At 42.3% G+C, this 20,017-nt stretch overlaps 2 protein-coding genes across 6 annotated transcripts in view; one reads left to right on the forward strand and one right to left on the reverse strand.

Moving 5' to 3' along the window:
* Nucleotides 1-8,257: 8,257 nt before the first annotated feature.
* Nucleotides 8,258-10,795, reverse strand: RPL15 (ribosomal protein L15). Of its 3 annotated transcripts, none has more exons than XM_023207299.2 (4): nucleotides 10,613-10,795; nucleotides 9,760-9,941; nucleotides 9,223-9,359; nucleotides 8,258-8,614 (listed from the first exon to the last, which is right to left on the reverse strand). In XM_023207299.2, exons 2-4 carry the CDS (start codon nucleotides 9,929-9,931, stop codon nucleotides 8,309-8,311), a joined length of 615 nt encoding a protein of 204 aa, XP_023063067.2. In that variant the 5' UTR covers nucleotides 9,932-9,941; nucleotides 10,613-10,795; the 3' UTR covers nucleotides 8,258-8,308. The 3 variants fall into 3 exon arrangements, with proteins under 3 accessions (XP_023063067.2, XP_023063068.2, XP_023063069.2); XM_023207300.2 differs by having other exon boundaries at nucleotides 10,491-10,638; XM_023207301.2 differs by lacking the exon at nucleotides 10,613-10,795 and adding an exon at nucleotides 10,126-10,237.
* Nucleotides 10,746-20,017, forward strand: part of NKIRAS1 (NFKB inhibitor interacting Ras like 1) — a 56,626-nt gene continuing 47,354 nt past the window's right edge. For all 3 annotated transcript variants that reach the window (XM_023207307.2, XM_023207306.3, XM_023207304.2), the window contains exon 1: nucleotides 10,746-10,869. The gene's annotated coding sequence lies outside the window, so the exon portion shown is untranslated. The remainder of the gene's footprint in view (nucleotides 10,870-20,017) is intronic.

Genomic DNA, 20,017 nt, shown 5'->3' on the forward strand with positions numbered 1-20,017 from the left:
GTCTGGAACTCCTGTGCTCAAGCAGTCCTCCCAATTTGGCCTCCCAGATTTCTAGGATTACAGGTGCGAGTCACCATGCTCAGCCTTGGATGATCATTTTTTGAATATTTCTTTTTGATAAGCAAAGCATCCTAGCTTAGTTAATAATCAACCTCTGGAAGCTAAGTAGTATGTTTACACTCTCATAGAAAGAAGTTTCGTGATTTGATGACTGATAATTACATCATCCATCAGTTAATGTCTCTAACTAACTAGGACTGCCAAATAATGAACTTCTCTCTAAATGACAATGAGAATTGCCAACAAATGAGTTCAGATGTTCACAGCATGCCAATTAAATGATTTTGTCAATTTTGGAGGAGTGAGTTGCCCTTTGCCAGGATTTCAGAGTGAGCTGAAGTGTGTGTTCCAGCTACAGCATTTCGTTAAGTGTGAATGCTGTGATTATGAGGTTTAATGGCACAGGCCAACTATAGCCCCTTTGCAGTAGATTTTTTTTTCTTTCCTCAATTAAAAAATATAGAGATAGAGGCCTCACTATGTTGACTGGACTGGTCTCGAACTTCTGACCTCAAGTGATCCTCCCACCTTGGCCTCCCAAAGTGCTGGGATTACAGGCGTGAGCCACTGCACCCTGCCTTGCAGCAGATTTTTCTTTTTCTAAAGAAAATTTGAGTGGCATTTTATACTAAAAGGCTTTATTTTCAGTTTATTTTTCCTATATAGAAATAGGTTGAAAACTATATGTATAGTGAAGATGTTCACTACATCATTAATAAGAATAAAATCAATGGACAAGCTAAATGTCTAGCCAACCTTCCCAAGGCTGAACTGAAATGATGTTGGGGCTGTGGAGAGTGTTGCTAGGTTAAAAACTGCAACGTGGACTTCATCCTGTTTGAGGCAGCTGATGGTCAAAGTGTAGCTTGTTGGTGCATGTCACCCCCTATTGGTATTTCAGGCCAGCTCGATCCTTTTAGGACAAATCCAAAGAATTGTTTCTTCTCTGAATGATGAATATTTATAAAACTGATATCAAAGATCCAACAGTTTGGCAAAAGATGCAGCCAAATTGCAGCCAATGGAAAACTAAAGGTCTTTTTAGACCAAAACCTTTTCTCTTAGAAAAGGTGTTGTAGCAGTTCATTCTTTTACCGTTTGTACCATTGGGATAAAATTCTTATCAAAAACTTCTAAAAACCTAAAATCGCCCTGACAAAGAAAGTGGTAATTATACAATTAAAATATCTATAGCAACAAATACTATTCTTATATGAAATCTATACATAAAACTTTTTATGGTAAAACTAGATTTCATATGCCTCATCTTCATCTACTAGAGAATGACACACAAAAAAAAGAAGAGGAAAAAGAGGAAGAGGAAAGAGGAGAAGGAGAGGAAGAGGAAGAAGAGAAAAAAGAAGAAGAGAAAGAAGAAGAAGAGGAGGAGGAGCAGGAACAGGAGGAGCAAGAGGAGGAGGAGGAGGAAGGAGCAGGAGGAAGAAGAAAGAAGAAGAAATAAAGAAAAATTTCAAAGGTCTAAATCGGTACTCTGGCCGAGCGCCACGGCTCATACCTATAATCCCAGAACTTTGGGAGTCCAAGGCAGGTGATCACCTAAGGTCAGGAGTTCGAGACCAGCCTGGCCAACATGGTGAAACCCTGTCTCTACTAAAAACATAAAAATTAGTCAGGTATGGTGGCAGGTGCCTGTAGTCCCAGCTACTCGGGAGGCTGAGGCAGGGAGAATTGCTTGAACCCGGGAGACAGAGGTTACAGTGAGCCAAGATTGCGCCACTGCCCTCCAGCCTGGGCAACAGAGCAAGACACCTTCTCGAAAAATAATAATAATAATAATAATAAACAAAAATAAATACATAAATGGGCACTATACAACAGAAATTTCTGTGACCGTCAAAATGTTTTCTGTGCTGTCCATTATGGTAGCCAATATGCCCATTGAGCATTTGAAGTGTAGGTAATATGACTGGAGAACTGACTTTTAAATCCTATTTAAATTTTAAAAGTCACAGATGGCTAGTGGCTATCATATTGAACAGCATACAGCTAAAGTATTTTTCAGTGAACATTTGTGGGTATACAGCAAGGATGCTATTACATAATAAAGTGTCAAATGAATTGGTTGCAGAGTTGTGTGCAGATAACCATATTTTACCAAATGAATCAACTCAATAAGGGAATGCATTATCTGTAGGACAATTGTAAAACAACAAAAACTGGGTAAAAGTATATATATATATATATATATATATTTGTTTGTTAATTTTTTTTTCTTTTTTGAGACAGGGTCTTACTCTGTCACCCAGGCTGGAGTGCAGTGGCGTAATCTTGGCTCACTGCAGCTTCTGCTTCCCAAGCTCAGGTGATTCTCCCACCTTAGCCTCCCGAGTAGCTGGAACCACAGGCGCATGCCACTGTGCCCAGCTAATTTTTTGTATTTTTAGTAGAGATGGGTTTTGCCATCTTGCCCAGGCTGGTCTCAAACTCCTGAGCTCAAGCGATCCACCTGCCTCGGCCTTCCAAAGTGCTAGGATTACAGGTGTGAGCCACCAAGCCCAGTCTCAGTATATTCTTTTTTATCATCATCATATTCTGGCAATACTAAGCAATGTCAGTGACAAAATATTCTCTCTAGCAGTGTGAACTGCGCTGGTTCCTGCTTCCACCTTGGTATACCAGCTGTTCTCCATAATACTTCAAATGTGTACAAAGACTAAAGAGAAACCAAGTGGATTACTGTGTGTGGTTGACATTAGAGTTGTTCACAAATATTTGATTCTCTCTTTCCAAGCACTGGAAGATTTCACTTCCCCACCCTTTGTACCCAGGCATAGCCATGGGACTTGCTTGGACGACCTGAGCAGAAGCTCTACAAGTTAGGGTGTTCTATGCTATGCTCTTTGCCCTCTGTCATGGACACCTTGCAGTGTTCCAGATAGTGTCTGTTCTAACAGTCTGGATTCTAGAGTGAGAACGATCTCTAAAAAACATGAAGTATGATCAAGAAACAAATCTTTATTATTTTAAGCCACTAAAATTTGGAGGTTGTTATTGTTGCCTCATTTAGTCTGCCTGATACAATAGACCCACTAATTTGGTTTAGAAATTTCAGAACTTAAGGATGAACTCAGAACTTAGAATTGAAAGGCGAAAATGAACAGTTGAAATTTGAAGAATTTATTCTACATAAAGTTACCTTCAAGAATCTCATGAGCAGGGCCAGGCTTGGTGGCTTATTCCTGTAATTCCAGCACTTTGGGAGGCCAAGACGGGCGAAGATCACCTGAGGTCAGGGGTAATAGACCAACCTGGCAAACATGGTGAAACCCCGCCTCTACTAAAAATACAAACAAATTAGTAGTGGCGCGCACCTGTAATCCCTGCTACTCGGGAGGCTGAGGCATGAAAATCACTTGGACCTGGGAGGTGGAAGTTACAGTGAGCTGAGATCGCGCTACTGCACTCCAGCCTGGGCGACAGAGAAAAATAAGAATCGTCTCAAAAAATAAGAATCTAACGAGCAGAAAAATAATGAAGCATAGCAGAAATGAGCTAGCAACTACCTTCCAATTTATTAATATAGCATGGTACATAAGGGAGGGGGGATTCTCTGATAGAAAAGTGGAAAGTCACTGTAAAGCAAACATCAATGCGCTTAAATGTACAAATGATGCTCAACTTTATTTATTGAATTAGTTAGGGCCAAGCTAGGCTATGCTGCCACAATAACAAAACACAACTAATGCAGTCATTTGACACAAGAAAATCGTACCACTCATGCTGTCTGATGGGGTTGAGCAGCTTTCTTCCATCTTGTATTAATAGCTATGCTATCTGGGTCACTGGCTCCCACAGTTGTGGGAAGTGTGGAGGAGGCATACCAACTGTTGTTTGTCTTGGAGGGAAGTAAATGACCCCAGCGTAAATGAATGAGAGGCCAGGAAAACAACGTAGTTTAGTTGTGTTTTCAGGGGGAGAGAAAAAGCTATGGTATGCACGTAACTTTGCCTCTGCCATGCTCAGAATGCAAAATAAAAGTGGAGAACAATATCATTTCCCCCTAACAGACTGGCAGTATCCCCAAATTTGATTTCATACATTAAAGAGGGTGTGGATAAACAGGTCCTCTCCTACTTTGCTGGTGGTAGTGTAAATTGGTTCAACTTTTATGGAAGATAATTTGTCAATATCTATAAAAAATTACATACATATGATTTTTAACTCTGCCATTCTACTTCTTAGAATTTATTCTACAGATCAATAAAGATGTATGCACACATTTTTCTTTTTGTAATAGCAACAGATTGGAAGAAATTTAAATATCCATCAGTAGGGTCCATATCCAATGAATCGTGGTTCATCCACCTGATGGGATACCATGCAGTTATACCAAAAGAATGAAGTTCCAGCCGGGTGTGGTTGCTCACACCTGTAATCCCAGTATTTTGGGAGGCTGAGATGGGCGGATCACCTGAGGTCAGGAGTTCAAGACCAGCCTGGCCAAAATGGTGAAACCCCATCTCCACTGAAAATACAAAAATAGCTGGATGTAGTGGCAGGCGCCTGTAATCCCAGCTACTCAGGAGGCTGAGGCAGGAGAATTACTTGAATCTGCGAAGCAGAGGTTGCTGTGAGTCACGATCGCATTATTATACTCCAACCTGGGCTACAAAAACAAAACTATGTCTCAAAAAAAAAAAAGTTCCTCATGAACTGATAAAGAATAAGCTCTGAGATACATAACAAAACAAAACAAAAAAAATCAACAATGTGTATCATATCTACAACTTGGGGGAAAAAAGGAAAAAATACATATGTAGGCCGGGCACAGTGGCTCACACCTGTAATCCCAGCACTTTGGGAAGCAGAGATGCGAAGATTGCTTGAGCCCAGGACTTTGAGACCAGCCTGAGCAACATGGTGAGGCTCTGTTTCTACAAAAAAAACAAAAATTAGCCTGGCACGGTGGTGTGCACCTGTGGTCCCAGCTACTCGAGAGGCTGAGGTGGGAGGATCGCTTGAGCCTAGGAGGTTGAGGCTACAGTAAGCTGTGAATGCACCACTACACTCCAGCCTGGGCAACAGTGAGACCCTGTCTCAAAATAAAAAAATATTGTTAAACTGATCACATTGCCTCCAAGGACGGGAATTAGGAGGCAGAAGGGTTTGTACTGTAGAGCCTATACTTATCTTTTGAATTTTTAACATTAATGTATTATCTAACAAAAACTTTAAGTTGGCCGGGCACAGTGGCTAACTATAATCCTGGCACTTTGGGAGGCCAAGGCGGGAGTATCACCTGAGGTCAGGAGTTCAAGGCCAACATGGCCAACATGGTGAAACCCTGTCTCTACTAAAAATACAAAAATTAGCTGGGTGTGGTGGTGTGCGCCTGTAGTCCCAGCTACTCAGGAGACTGAGGCAGGAGAATCACTTGAACCGGGAGGCAGAGGTTGCAGTGAGCTGAGATCGTGCCACTGTACCCCAGCCTTGCAACAGAGTGAGACTCCATCTCAAAAAAAAAAAAAAAAAAAAGAAAAAGAAAATAAACTTTAAGTGTATAGGATTTGAATTCAGTCTGTCACTGTATGACTTTAAGCAAGTTGCTTCATCTTTGCGTTTCCTCATTGGCAAAAAAGGATTAATACTAGTAACTGCACCTTTTGGGATTATAAGAAACCAATTGTTATTTTTTTGAGACGAGTTCTGGCTCTGTCACCCAGGATGGAGTGCAGTGGTGTGATTTCGGAGGCTACAGGTGTGCAACACCATGCCTGGCTAATTTTTTTATTTTCTGTGAGATGGACTCTCACCACGTTGCTCAGGCTGGTCTCTAACTCATGAGCTCAAGCTCACCTTGGTTTCCAAAAGTGTTCGGATTACAGGCGTGAGCCACCACACCCAGCCAATTGTTGTTATTACTGAAGAAAATTTGGGCCCGGTGTGGTGGCTCACGCCTGTAATTCTAGCACTTTGGGAGGCCACGGCAGGTGGATCGCTTGAGGTCAGGAGTTCAAGACCAGTTTAGCCAACATGGTGAAACCTCGTCTCTACTAAAAATACAAAAGTTAGCTGGGCGTGGCGGTGTGTGCCTGTAGTCCTGGCTATTTGGGAGGCTGAGGCAGGAGAATCGCTCAAACCTGGGAGACAGACGTTGCAGTGAGCCGTGATTGCCCCACTGCACTGACACCTGGGTGAGAGTGAGACTCCATCTGAAAAAAAGAAAAAAAACTGAATAATCAATGTTGTTGTGTGAATTACATGCCATTACAGAAGTAGTAAAGCAAATGGGAACAGCTTGTGGGGCGGTCAGGGAATAGCCAATAAAGTGACCCTTAATATTGGAATAAAGTTTTCCCATCATAAAGGTATTAGAAGTGTTTGGTGTATTTGAAGAACAGCAAGGAGCCTGTGGTGAGGACAGCAATAGGACATGAGGTCACACATACAAAGTGGGAAGATCATGAAAGCTATCATGAGGACTTTTGATTTTTTTGCACAGGAGTGCCATGATCAATTTAATAGGATCCCTTGGGCTACTGTGTGGAGATTAAACTGTAGGGTAGCAAGGACAGGGACAAGGTTTTCTTGTAGACAGACAACGCTGACCTTTGGCCCGAACCCTTTCTCTCTTTCCCAAATTAGCCAGGTGTAAGTTGTTTTTTGTTTTTAAATAGAGGTCTCACTATGCTGCCCAGGATGGCCTCACAAATCCTCCAGCCTGTCTCCCAAAGTGCTCGGATTACAGGCCTGAGCCACTGCACCCAGCTGAAGAGTTTTAGATAAAAACTTAATTCATGCAATGATCAAAGAACTGAGAGAGTAAGTACATTTTATGCTACCTCAAATTATGTTATTTCCATAATCACATTTTGATGCCTTTTTGCTGGCTAGGGTATTTGGTTTGCTTTAAAGTACATTAGCACTAGATGACAAAAAATAACAGAAAGTCCATTTCTTTTAGTTTAATAGACATTTATTCCTTTAGTTGAACAACCTCTACACAATAAAAATGTATGACTTAAGATCTTTTTGTGTGTGTGTGTATGTGAAGAAATTTAGGTCTCAAGAACTTCCATGAACTTGCTATGAGTACTTCCTGGAATTCAATTAACTGAGCCTTTTGAAACCCCTAGAGAAGATTGGAGAAAATTGGTTCAGAGAAACGAGCATTTAAATTTAAGTCAGTAAAGTCAGAATTTAGAATTGGGCAATTTCTTGTCTACCTTTTCTTTATACTGAAATCCACCCTGGGAAACAGTCTAGTCTACTGGAAGACATGATAGAAATAGAAATGCAGTGTGGTGGTATACTCAAAGTGGGAGCACAAGTGATGGCCCAACTTTGTGGAATGGTAAGGAGTTTTAGGGTAGTTTGGCCAGGAACAAGAGAAGTAACTGCACAAAACACATACAGTTGCAAACCATGCGCTTATGACCTTTTCTGTAGCCTATGGGAGTGCAGAATGGGTAACCCAAGATGTTTTTAAGACTGACTGGACTAAGAATGAGGTACTTATAGTCAACTACTTTCCCCCCTAATGTGACTGAAGGGATTCATAATGATCACAATTAGCATTACAGTTAGATATTTTAGGATTGACCTCTCACACTTGAAAGGAATTTATCTAATGGCCACTGGCTTACCAGCTTCCCACCCTAGCATTCATTGCTGGCTTACCAATCTTAAGGCTAATTGTATCTCACATTCAATTTCAAAACACACCAGTGTTAATACCACTACCACTAATCATTGAATTACATGAAGCCACGGCCCTGAACCAGGAGCTTTCACCTTTTTTATGTGAATTTAAAATGGTACTGTGGAGGCGGAAGCAATTTTCTTCAGGCTAACCCAGATTTTCTAAAGCACAGTTAAAAAAGTCTGTACCTGTCAAACTTAAAAAACCCAGCCACTTGAAAGTAAACCAGCAGAGCACTGCCATCACCAACAAAGCTGCAGGTTTCATCACATGCACCAGACAAATCTACAGGGCTAGTTTCAGTTCTCTTGAAGAATTTATTTTAAACCTATTATACCACAGTATGTTTTATACACTGACATACAACTCCCTAATAAGATAAAGCAAAGACAAAAAAGTTTATCTTATTAGAAACAAGATACACCACCACTTATTGTCTTCAAACATTATTGCACTTTTTCTTAATTTGACAAAGCATTCAAGAAACAATCTGTAGACTAGTTTTAACACACAAATAACACCTGTAAGCAGACATGACTGTCCTAAATTGTTTATTAGGTATGAATTTTACAAACTTTACTTATATTAGCGGTAACGGTGGAGCTGGAGAGTATTGCGCCTTCTCCAAGCTGCCCGGCGAGAACCACCAATAGTATGGTGGAACTTATGGCCCTTTCCAAGGCCACGGCTCTTTCGGCCTGCAGATGTCAGCCCACGCATCTCCCTGTGCTTGTGGACTGGTTTGGTGATCCACTGGGTGTCAGGATTTCTTCTGATAGCTTTATGGAATGGATCAATGAGGATAACCTCAAAAAATTTGTATGTGGAATCTTCTCCAACCCAGTAAGAATTCAGGACTCTCAGAGCCCCACAGTGGCGTCCAGCTCGCTCCTAGAATAGGAGAAAAGGCCAAGGTCAGTCTCCCACATTGCCTAGAGCAGCAAGTCAGAAAGAATTTTAATTCTCAACTCTAGTTCACCACCAGACAGGAGTCTTTTACTACTCAAGTATTCACTAAGCATCTCTCCCTAGACTATCACAAGTATAATGAGATAAAGTAAACTTGCTAAAACAACACACATAAATATAGACTGAAACACATCATTCCCTCTTAATACTCCATTCCTTACTAATACCTGGGTAACAAAATTTAGGGTTTGAGGACCTTATCTTTTTCCAATACAACTGAGAGCTCAGCAACGTTTAGCTTTAAGAATATCTAGTATGTATTTTAGGCTCTGCAGGCCACATTTGGTCTCTTGCATATTCTTGCCTTTAAAGCTTAGCTTCCACAAGTAATTCCAGTATATACACACGCATTTGTAACAAAGACTTACAAGTCTTTCAAGCAATTACTCTTTACCAAGATTAGTAAAAATCACAAACCCTGTTTTATACACGAGACAGCTCACGTTAAGTACAATCAGAAGAGTTGCTTAAATGTCTCTCCCACCGTCCCCAGGCAGTATTCAATATAACTGCTACTCAAAACCATTTACCTCTGCAACGGACTGAAGGCTTCGAGCAAACTTTAGCTGGTTAACACCATGATGGACAGGCTTGCCGTAAGTTGCACCCTTAGGAACTGGGCGTTTTCGGCCACCACGGCGAACACGAATCCTATATATAACGTAACCTACACACAAACACACACAAAATTAGTGATCTTACAGGAAGCCCATCAGGCTTAAGACTCAATGGCTTGTCATTAACACTCCACCAAAAATACTTCAATAGTAAGTTAATGCTATATAATGGAAAAAAACAAAACACATCCCAGTCTGTCAACGTACTTAGGTTACTCACACAGGGAAACACAGTTTGCTTTAGTCTGAACTCATCCAGATTTGTAACCTTTGACGCACTTGCCACTTTAGACAACAAGTGCATAAAGTAACTGACCAGTGCTGCTAGCTCTGTTCTGGCAAAGCCCTATGAGAAGACAGACACTGGGGCAGCAGTGTCTTCCTACCAGCTGGTTTCCAACTTTCCTGGAATACAATTTTATCCTAGCATCCAGGCAGTCGATCACGTACCTTGCTTGGCCTTGTAGCCCAGTCGGCGCGCTTTATCAGGCCGGGTGGGGCGGGGAGCCCTGTGGAGAGCAGAGAGCTGGCGGTACTGCCAGCAGCGGACCCTCAGAAGAAAGCGCATGACATCAGACTGCTTCTTTCTCCATAGCTCCTGGATGTACTTGTATGCACCCATCTTGGCTTACCTGTGAAATCAAACTGGGTATTAAATATCATCCGCTTGAAGCACAATAAGACGACCCTACTCGTCCATCTTAGTTCCCCAACAAGCACAAGGAAACCGCCGGGAATGAAAATGGCTCTGCACCAACAGCGGAGGACAGCTAGCCCAACCCCCACCAATGCGCCCACGGAGTCGCGTTCAGTCACCTCCGCAACCCCGGCGCGGTGCTCGGCACGTTTTGGTGGGGCGAAAGAAGAGAGCCAGAGGTGAGCACCAAGGGGGCGGGTGTCTGCGGCAGGCGGCGTCCCCAAGGGGAACCTGCAAGGAGATGCCGCTGACACAACAGGGCAAGGTACTGCTGCGGCCGCCGAGGATTAACTCTCGAGGAAAATGCATCTACCCCACCCAACCAGCAGCCTCTCTTTAGGCTGCCTTGTCCCGGGCGCCCCATTCGTCAGCCCCACGCCTCCTCCAGGATCCCGGCCCAGCTCGAATTCGCGCCGCCATCACATCTTCGCTCAACCCGCCCCGGGGGCCGCCTCTCCACCCCCTCGCTGTACCGCATCCTGACCAAACTCTGGCCGCACAGGAGGGAGACCTATCTCGGAGGACGTAGGGTCCCCGGGCCTGGATGGCTGAAGAGGAAGACGATGAACGGCGGATGGAAGAGCAAAGATCTCCAAAGCAGCCTACCTGATGGCGGCCGCCAGACGGAAAGGAAAGAGCTGTACTCCCACAATCCCTTTTGGGCTCCTCCCCCACCTCAGCCAACCTCTTTCCGGTGGAAAACTGCGTCCTCCCAGAGCCTCATGGGACATGTAGTTCCAGCATCGCGCCTGGTGGGCGGAGTTCTGCTGGGTGGGGCGCAGTCGCTCCTATTGTCCCACCCCCTGCTCCGCAAGATTCCATCCTGAGCGGCCAGGGGTGAGAGAGTTGGCGGCGAGGCCTCGGTAAGCGAGCGTCGGTGACTGTCCCGCCGCGAGAGGAGGCAAGTTGTGAGGTCCAGGTTCCAAAGCCGGTGACCGCGTACCGCGGTGAGCGGCTGTCTTTGAGGTCAGAGGATAGAACAGGTTTATTTCTCGCACCGCGGGCTCTCTTCCCGCGGAGTCTCTGCGTCTCCGCGCTGCGCTGTCTCTCTCTGGCCCCCGCACGACGGGCGCAGAAGTCTGGGCCCCAGCGCTGCGCTGAGAGACCCCCCCGACGCTTCGCCAGCCCCCCAGGGAGGCCTTCACGGACTAGGGGCGTCGCGGGTGGGGGCGCTCGCTGTGTCCCTTCAGCTCCAGACTGCGTGAAGCTCCCGCAGGCCCCAGCTCCCAGGGATTTTGTCCTAAAAAAGGGTCACGGACTGGTTGGATTGCGGGCGGCTCGGCGCTTTTTCTGCATACGGATTTCGTCCCAAATTTGCTAACATCAGAACCACAGTTTTTCAGAAAATCAAATGTTTATTTGCCAAGACCTGTTTGGCAGGTGTGAATGTTTTAGGGAAGAAATGCCGAGAAAATGCTGGCATTTTGCGCTTCGGGTTTTTGTTTTTTGTTTTTTAAATTAAGAGATAGGTTACTGGCTTATTTTGCTTCTCCAGAATATTTTCATTTTTGATATAGTCATGTGGTTTTAATTTCCTTCCATTTCTGCGTTCGAATGTGGCAAAGGCTTAAAAGAATCGTTATCTCTTAATCGTAGCGGTTTTGATTGTCTTTTTTCCTACATCGTATTTTTCTTTCTTTTTAAATCACAGCTTTACGTTTTTAAGTGTCTCCATCTGGTACATTGATTGAGTAAACAAATATTTATTAAGTGTCTAATATGTGCCAGGCATAGTTGCTAGGGATGCAGCAGCAAACAACGCAGAAATTTTGGCCTTCTTGGAAACGGGCAGTAAGCAGAAGTAAGCTGTATATTGGGTTTGGTGGTAAATGCTAAGGAAAAACGGTAAGGGGAGGGAAGTGATGAGGGAGTGTTAGGGGATGGGGCTTGCAATTTGGGTTGGAATGTCCAGGTTGTCTTTTAGAGAAGGTAACATTTAAGAAAGGACCTCAAGGATAGGAGTCTAGGAGTAAGAGTAGGGGTCTGATTCAGGCAGAGGGAAGAATGCCGAGACTGGAGCATGCAAGGTGAATAGAGGAGCGGCAGGGAAGCACTGTGGCTGAACTTCACAGTAGGAGAAAGTGGGAGATGATGTCAGAGAGATGAAGGGTCTTACATGGACTTTGGATTTCATTGTAAGATTTTGAACAGAAGGATGACTTCATATGGCGTACATTTTAAAAAGATAATTTGGATTGCTCCTTTTGAGGCTGAAGGGAGAGCAAAAATGGAAGCAGAGAGACTACTTAGGAAATTGTATTAGTCTTCCATTGCTCCTGTAACAAATTTCAGCAACTTTCTTGGTTACTAACAATGCAAATTTACTGTCTTTTAGTCTGTAGATTGGACTAGGTCTGTAAACCTCACTAGGCTAAAACCAAAGTGTCACTAGGGTTGTGTTCCTTCTGGAGGTACTAGGGGAACATACATTTATTCCTTGGCTTTTCCACCTTATGAAGCCTGCCTGAATTCCTTGGCTCCTGACTTCTTCCTTCATCTTCACAGCCAGCAAAAGAGCATCTTCCAGTCACACCCTCTGCCCTCTCCAGCACTCCTGTGTCTTTCTTATAAAGACACTTGTGATTACATTGGGCCCACCTAGATAATCAGGACAATATCTTCATGTGGAAGTTCTTAATCACACCCGCAAAATTCTTGTATGAGTATGTAAAGTATTCACAGGTTTGGGGGATTACGATGTCTTTGAGAGACCAGGTGAGAGAACGTGGTGCCTCACCCAGACCACTTCAGTAGTGATGAAAATGGTAAGCAGTGCAGCCCTGTATGTATTTCAACAGTGAGGATGACTGACTAAAAAGTTGAATGCGCTACTCTAGGCGCATTGCCTAGGGGCGTAGTCCAACTCGGTAAGGCGCAGTAAAAATAAAATAAAAAATGTTGGATGAATCATTTGGAAAAGAAATTTCTAGTAGTGTTAATAATCACTGCTAATTTATCAGTCAGGTTTGCAGTTTTGTTTCTCAATTTGTAGTTTCTCAGTTAACAGTTTTACAAGATTTGGATTTGTGTTTCCAGTTGATTTTGAGATTCCTGAGGACAAGGGATGATTTCTGTTTTTGCCCTCTAGTTTGTCCCTGATAGCTAGCATGATGGTAGGCCCTCACTAAATGTTTGGTAAATGAATAAAAGAATGGTGGCCGGGCGCGGTGGCTCAAGCCTGTAATCCCAGCACTTTGGGAGGCCGAGACGGGCGGATCACGAAGTCAGGAGATCGAGACCATCCTGGCTAACTCGGTGAAACCCCGTCTCTACTAAAAATACAAAAACTAGCCGGGCGAGGTGGCAGGCGCCTGTAGTCCCAGCTACTCCGGAGGCTGAGGCAGGAGAATGGCGTAAACCTGGGAGGCGGAGCTTGCAGTGAGCTGAGATCCGGCCACTGCACTCCAGTCCGGGCGACAGAGCCAGACTCCGCCTCAAAAAAAAAAAAAAAAAAAAAAAAGAATGGTAAGCTAGAATCTGCTTATTACATTTTATTTTGTGCAATATTGTGTGCAAAACCTGTTGAATATATTTTTATGTATGTAAATATATTCATATATGGATAAGTGAAAGTATTCCACACCATGCATAATGTTGACATAAGTAAATACACAGTGTAGGTGGTTTCCCCACATGACAGTATTTTTAGAGATTTATGACATCTCTCCTATGATGTTAACAGTGTTTTGGTATTGTTTTTCTGGTTGCATCAGAAAGTTGTGTTTTACTTGTAACAGTAGAATGACCCACTTACATAGAAGAACAGAAGCACCAGCAGTTTTGGGGAGCTGTTTTTGATGGCTTTTCAAAGAGAATATTGACAAAGCATTTCACAGGAATGGACCAAGTCACATATTTATTGTTTTGTTTTGTTTTTTTTTAGCCTCAAGTTGGAGAGAGGAGGTTGTATTTATTCTCTAGCAACGTTATTGATTAGCCTGGAAAATAAAGCAATAAGTATTTAAGACTGCCCTGGATCTTGCCTGTTAAGCATGTTCTCTTAGTAATTTACATCAGATGAGGTGTAATAGGTCACAGATTGAATTTTATTGCCCAGTTTCTTAGGGTAGGGATGTGACAAGTAGCTGTAACTACTGTTTTTTGTGTTCACCTCAGTGTTGGCGTGTTCTCTGGATAAGCAACTTCTAATATCATAGCATCACAGTGTTGAAAGGAACCTAAAGGTGATCCATGTACTACAGAGCCTTTCAAATTGTTGAAACATAGATTTAAGTAAGAGGCTTGGTTATCCCAGGATCGGTTCATGAGATTCAGTGCCCATTCAGGGTACTGCAGATGACCACCTTTGTATATTTCACAGGAAGTGGTGTGCATTTATTGTGTTTAGGAATTATTTAATTATAAGTGCTTTAAGAACCAAACTTTTAGTAGTTTTTATTTGTAAATCTGAAAATATCTAAGCATGAGAACCAGTTATTTGTAATGTGAGTTCCTGCCATAGTGATCATATATAGAAAATAAAGCATTTTTGTGTATGTGTTGTTTATTCAAAATGTTAATTATTTTTTAAGGAATTCTTAGCTTTGTAATTGATGGTAGCAAGGCACTCATTTGCTTTATGTAGTAGTATTGTTTCCTATTTGGAAGGCAACCAGGAACCTACAATATTCAGCCATGCTTTGATTAATCACACTTATCTTTTCATCTTTGTTTTCTTTTTGATAGTGTAAAATATTTAATAAGGTCTGTTCTATCTCTTCGCTTTCCTTCCAAAAAATGCTTAAAATCCTTAGCTAGTGTTTTGAGCTACGTTTATTCAATTACTTTTACTGTTTGCCCGTGATGAAGACTTCTTTGGTGATATCAAAGTGAACTCCCCAATTTATTAATATACACACACAATACAAAACAATGTATAATTTTTAGCAAACGTGGTCTGTTAATCCTATTATTCTGATAATTATATTATCCTGATAATCATCAATGAGTGATCAAAGTACGTTTGTAGTGTGCTACCTTTTTTTTTTTTTTTTTTTTTAGACGGAGTCTAGCTCTGTCTCCCAGGCTGGAGTGCAGGGGCGTGATCTCGGCTCATTGCAAGCCCCACCTAATTTTTTGTATTTTTGGTAGAGATGGGGTTTCACCATGTTAGCCAGGATGGTCTCGATCTCCTGACCTCATGATCCACCTGCCTCAGCCTCCCAAAGTGCTGGGATAACAGGCGTGAGCCACCGCGTGCGGCCTGCAGTGTGCTACTTTTAAAGCAGATATAGTAAAATTACTTCCAAAGGTACTTGGAAAGCTTGATATCTGAATTTCTCAGGTTTCTGTTGGTGTCAGATTTTTCCAGTTTGCTGTAGTCCCCAGCACTCGTATTTGCCTCTTTTTTACAGGGGGCCTGTTGCTGTTAATCATTGGGTGTTTTTTTCCTTATAGCTGCCTGCTTCACTCAGCTACAGTATGTGCCTGCCCTTTGGAGTTTATGCGTATATAAACTCAAAGAGACAGGGTCCCGATGTGGCGCCCAGGCCAAACTCCTGGCTCAAGCAATCCACCCACCTTGGCCTTCCGAAGCGTAGAGATTACAGATGTGAGCCACTCACTGCACCCGGCCTCTTTTGAGTGTTTTTGAAGATTGGCATAATGTGTGGATAAAGGCGTATTTTTTCAGTTGAACAGGAAAGGGAGAGTAGTAAAAATTGATACTTAGAAATTCCACTGAGGGTAAGAGATTTTCAGAGAAATAGAAATAACAATAGAGAAATTTGGATTTAAATTCCAATAGCAGCCTTTTCTGACAGAATTATGCTGTGCTGTCATCATTTTTCCCATCCTCTAGGAGTTTCTTTTTCAAACTCTTCTCATGTGCCTACATGGCAGTTTCTTTTAAAATTTAGCTATTATTAAAAAAAAAATTCCTAAAGAAAGATACAGTGGTATCGTAACTTGCAAAGAAACCACAGTAGGCAGAGAGGAGAGTCCTTTGATCAATGAAGTGACATTAAATGTATCATAAATTCAGAGGTATCTGTAGAAAACCTTTTAAAATAGGCTGTTGTTGAAGATGAAGGAAATACCATACATACCATAGATGATCAGTGTTACATAATGCCCTGCCCTTATAAATAAAGACTGAGAATTTTTCTATTACAGTGAGGTTGAAAATATATAAAGAAAAGAAAGTCCCCTAAAAAAAGTGGTTCTCATGGAAGCCAGTATTTAATATTCTCAGAAGATTTAGAATCTGAAGCATGCCACCAAGGAAATAATGGTTGTATTATGTAAGGGATGGCTAGTTGTCTATTGGTAAAGTGCAGTGTACTACTCTGAAAATAAATACTGTGTTATTACTATGCTACAAAAATGGCAGCATTAATTTTTTTTATATGAGATTAGTGTTGTGGGTGATTTGGGTCATAAAAAAATTACAGATTGAGAAGATACAGTAGAGAAGACTTGAAATTTATTTGTGGCATAATGTTTCCAGTGTTGGTAGAAGACAGTATTGCTGTGCAACACACATGTGTGCAAATACAACTACTATACCACCACCATTAAGATATATTTTGCACTTTGGGAGGCTGAGGCCAGCGGATCACTTGAGGTCAGGAGTTCAAGACCAGCTTGGCCAACGTGGTGAAATCCCATCTCTACTAAAAATACAAAAATTAGCCAGGTGTGGTGGCATGTGCCTGTAATCCCAGCTACTTGGGAGGCTAAGGCAGGAGAATCGCTTGAACTCAGGAGGCGGAGGTTGCAGTGAGCCGAGACTGTGCCACTGCACTTCAGCCTAGGTGACACACACACACACACACACACACACACACACACATTCTGTAGTTGATGTGGTGAACAGAGGAGGATCCCTTGAATCCAGTAGTTCTAGGCGGTAGTGTACTGTGATTATACCTGTGAATAGCCACTGCACTCCAGCCTGGGCCGCATAGCAGGATCTGGTCTCTAAAAAACATGTGCGTTCCGTGTTGGGTTTTTATTGTCACAATCCAGTGAGGATATGAGTGCCGAAAGATACCTAGCATCCCTTTTATCAGAATGCTTATTTGAACTTTCTTTTCTTTTTTTGTTTTTTTGAGACGGAGTCTCTGTCGCCCAGGCTGGAGCGCAGTGGTGCCTTCCCGGCTCACTGCAACCTCCGCCTCCCAGGTTCAAGCAATTCTCCTGCTTCAGCCTCCCAAGTAGCTGGGATTACAGGTGCCCACCACCACACTGGCTAATTTTTTTGTATTTTTAGTAGAGACAGGTTTTCACCATGTTGTCCAGGCTGGTCTTGAACTCCTCACCTCAAATGATCCACCCAACGTGGCCTCCCAAAGTGCTGGGATTATAGGCGTGAGCCACTGCACCTGGCTGTGAAGTTTATTGTTAGAGCTCTTTTTGTTTGTTTTTATTTTAATTTTTTTTTTGAGACAGAGTTTCACTCTTGCTGCCCAAGTTGGAGTGTAGTGGCGTGATTTCGGCTCACTGAAATCTCTGCCTCCCGAGTTTAAGTGATTCTCCTGCCTCAGCCTCTCCAGTAGCTGGGATTACAGGCACCCACCACCACATTTGGCTATTTTTTGTATTTTTAATAGAGATGGGGTTTCATCATGTTGACCAGGATGGTTTCCAATTCCTGACCTCAGGTGATCCACCCACCTCGGCCTCCCAAAGTGCTGGGATTACAGGCGTGAGCCACCATGACTGGCGTTAGAGTTGTTTTTGACTGCAAGGAGTTGTAGTGTCCCTTTTAGCCAGGTTTATAGCATGGTCACTTATAGGTGAGCATAGAATTAGGGGAAAGAAGGAGGTAGTGGGAGATGACAAACAGCAATGTAGAAATTTGATTTCTTTGTCTGTTGTATTTAATGATCCCTTTTAACTTTCTGCCTTGACTTCTGGTACCTTGCCTTCTGGAAAGAAAAGCCTTGAGGAAAATTGAAGGAAATGTCACCTTATCTTGTTCTTACTTAGATATAAGTTGAGAAGCTAGGAGAGATTAATTTTCCTTTTCTTTCCAGTTTTAAGTGCATGGGCAATTTTTCTTTTTTTAAACATTTTAAAATTATACTTTAAGTTCTAGGGCACACGTGCACAATGTGCAGATTTGTTACATATGTATACATGGGCCATGTTGGTGTGCTGTACCCATTAACTCATCATTTACATTAGGTTTATCTCCTAATGCTATCCCTCCCCGCTCCCCACCCCACAACAGGCCTCGGTGTATGATGTTCCCCACCCTGTGTCCAAGTGATCTCATTGTTCAGTTCTCACCTATGAGTGAGAACATGCGGTGTTTGGTTTTCTCTCCTTGCGATAGTTAGCTCAGAATGATGGTTTCCAGCTTCGTCCATGTCCCTACAAAGGACATGAACTCATTGTTATGGCTGCATAGAATTCCATGGTGTATATGTGCCACATTTTCTTAATCCAGTCTATCATTGATGGACATTTGGGTTGGTTCCAAGTCTTTCCTCTTGTGAGTAGTGCTATAAATAAACATACATGTGCATGTGTCTTTATAGCAGCATGATTTATAATCCTTTGGGTATATACCCAGTAATGGGATGGCTGGGTCAAATGGTATTTCTAGTTCTAGATCCTTGAGGAATCAATCGCTACACTGTCTTCCACAATGGCTGAACTAGTTTACAGTCCCACCAACAGTGTAAAAGTGTTCCTATTTCTCCACATCCTCTCCAACACCTGTTGTTTCCTTTTTAATGATCACCATTCTAACTGGTGTGAGATGGTATCTCATTGTGGTTTTGATTTGCATTTCTGGGATGGCCAGTGATGATGAGCATTTTTTCATGTGTCTGTTGGCTGCATAAATGTCTTCTTTTGAGAAGTGTATGTTCATATCCTTCGCCCACTTTTTGATGGGTTTGATTTTTTTCTTGTAAATTTGTTTGAGTTCTTTGTAGGTCTTGGATATTAGCCCTTTGTCAGATGGGTAGATTGCAAAAATTTTCTCTCACTCTGTAGGTTGCCTGTTCACTCTGATGGTAGTTTCTTTTGCTGCGCAGAAGCTCTTTAGTTTAATTAGATCCCATTTGTCTATTTTGGCTTTTGTTGCCATTGCTTTTGGTATTTTAGTCATGAAGTCCTGTGCATGGGCAATTTTTCTAGTGTTGTCTATTCTTCCTCAAAAAGAAGTATGACTAAGAAGGCCAACGTGACAGGCGCTCACGCCTGTAATCGCAGCACTTTGGGAGGCCGAGGCAGACGGATCATTTGAGATCAGGAGTTTGAGACCATCCTGGCCAACATAGTGAAACCCCGTCTCTACTAAAAATACAAAAATTTCACTGGGCATAGTGGCAGGTGCCTGTAATCCCAGCTACTCGGGAGATTGAGGCAGGAGAATCGCTTGCCCTCAGGAAGCAGAAGTTGCAGTGAACTAAGATCTCTCCACTGCACTCCAGCCTGAGTGACAGAACTAGACTCCATCTCAAAAAAAAAAAAAAACAAAACCACGTGACTATCAAAATCCAGTTTCTTCTCTTCCTGAGAAAAGACTGACATAAATATTCATGTTTCTCTGAAAAATCATGTCCATTTTCTAAAAATTTTATCCTCATGCCTCCTTAAATTTTTACTTAAATGTTTATTTTTCCAGGTAAATATTAATGAGTAGGCAGTCTCTTTCAAGGATTTAAGAGTCTGTTGGATTCCTATAGACTTAATCAGTATTGAAATATTCATTATATAAAATGTATTTATTCTTTTTGAAAACAAAGATGTATTCATATCTATCCATGTATTTTATTTATTTATTTATTTTTTGTTGTTGAGACGGAGTCTAGCTCTTTCACCCAGGCTGGAGTGAAGTGGCACAATCTCGGCTCACTGCAACCTCTGCCCCCTGGGTTCAAACGATTCTCCTGCCTCAGCCTACTGAGTAGCTGGGATTACAGGCGTGTGCCACCATGCCTGGCTAATTTTTGTATTTTTAGTGGAGACGGGGTTTCACCATGTTGGCCAGGCTGGTCCCGAACTCTATTTATTTATTTATTTATTTATTTATTTATTTATTTATTTATTTAT

Source organism: Piliocolobus tephrosceles, chromosome 2, assembly GCF_002776525.5.
Source record: "Piliocolobus tephrosceles isolate RC106 chromosome 2, ASM277652v3, whole genome shotgun sequence".
NCBI lineage: Eukaryota > Metazoa > Chordata > Mammalia > Primates > Cercopithecidae > Piliocolobus > Piliocolobus tephrosceles.

Coding starts and splice junctions, on each gene's coding strand:
- RPL15 (XM_023207299.2), bottom strand. CDS start 9,931: ATGGGTGCATACAAGTACATCCAGGAGCTATGGAGAAAGAAGCAGTCT. Junction 9,360..9,759: donor GGGCTACAAGGCCAAGCAAG/GTACGTGATCGA, acceptor GTTTGTGTGTAG/GTTACGTTATATATAGGATT. Junction 8,615..9,222: donor GCCTTCAGTCCGTTGCAGAG/GTAAATGGTTTT, acceptor CTCCTATTCTAG/GAGCGAGCTGGACGCCACTG.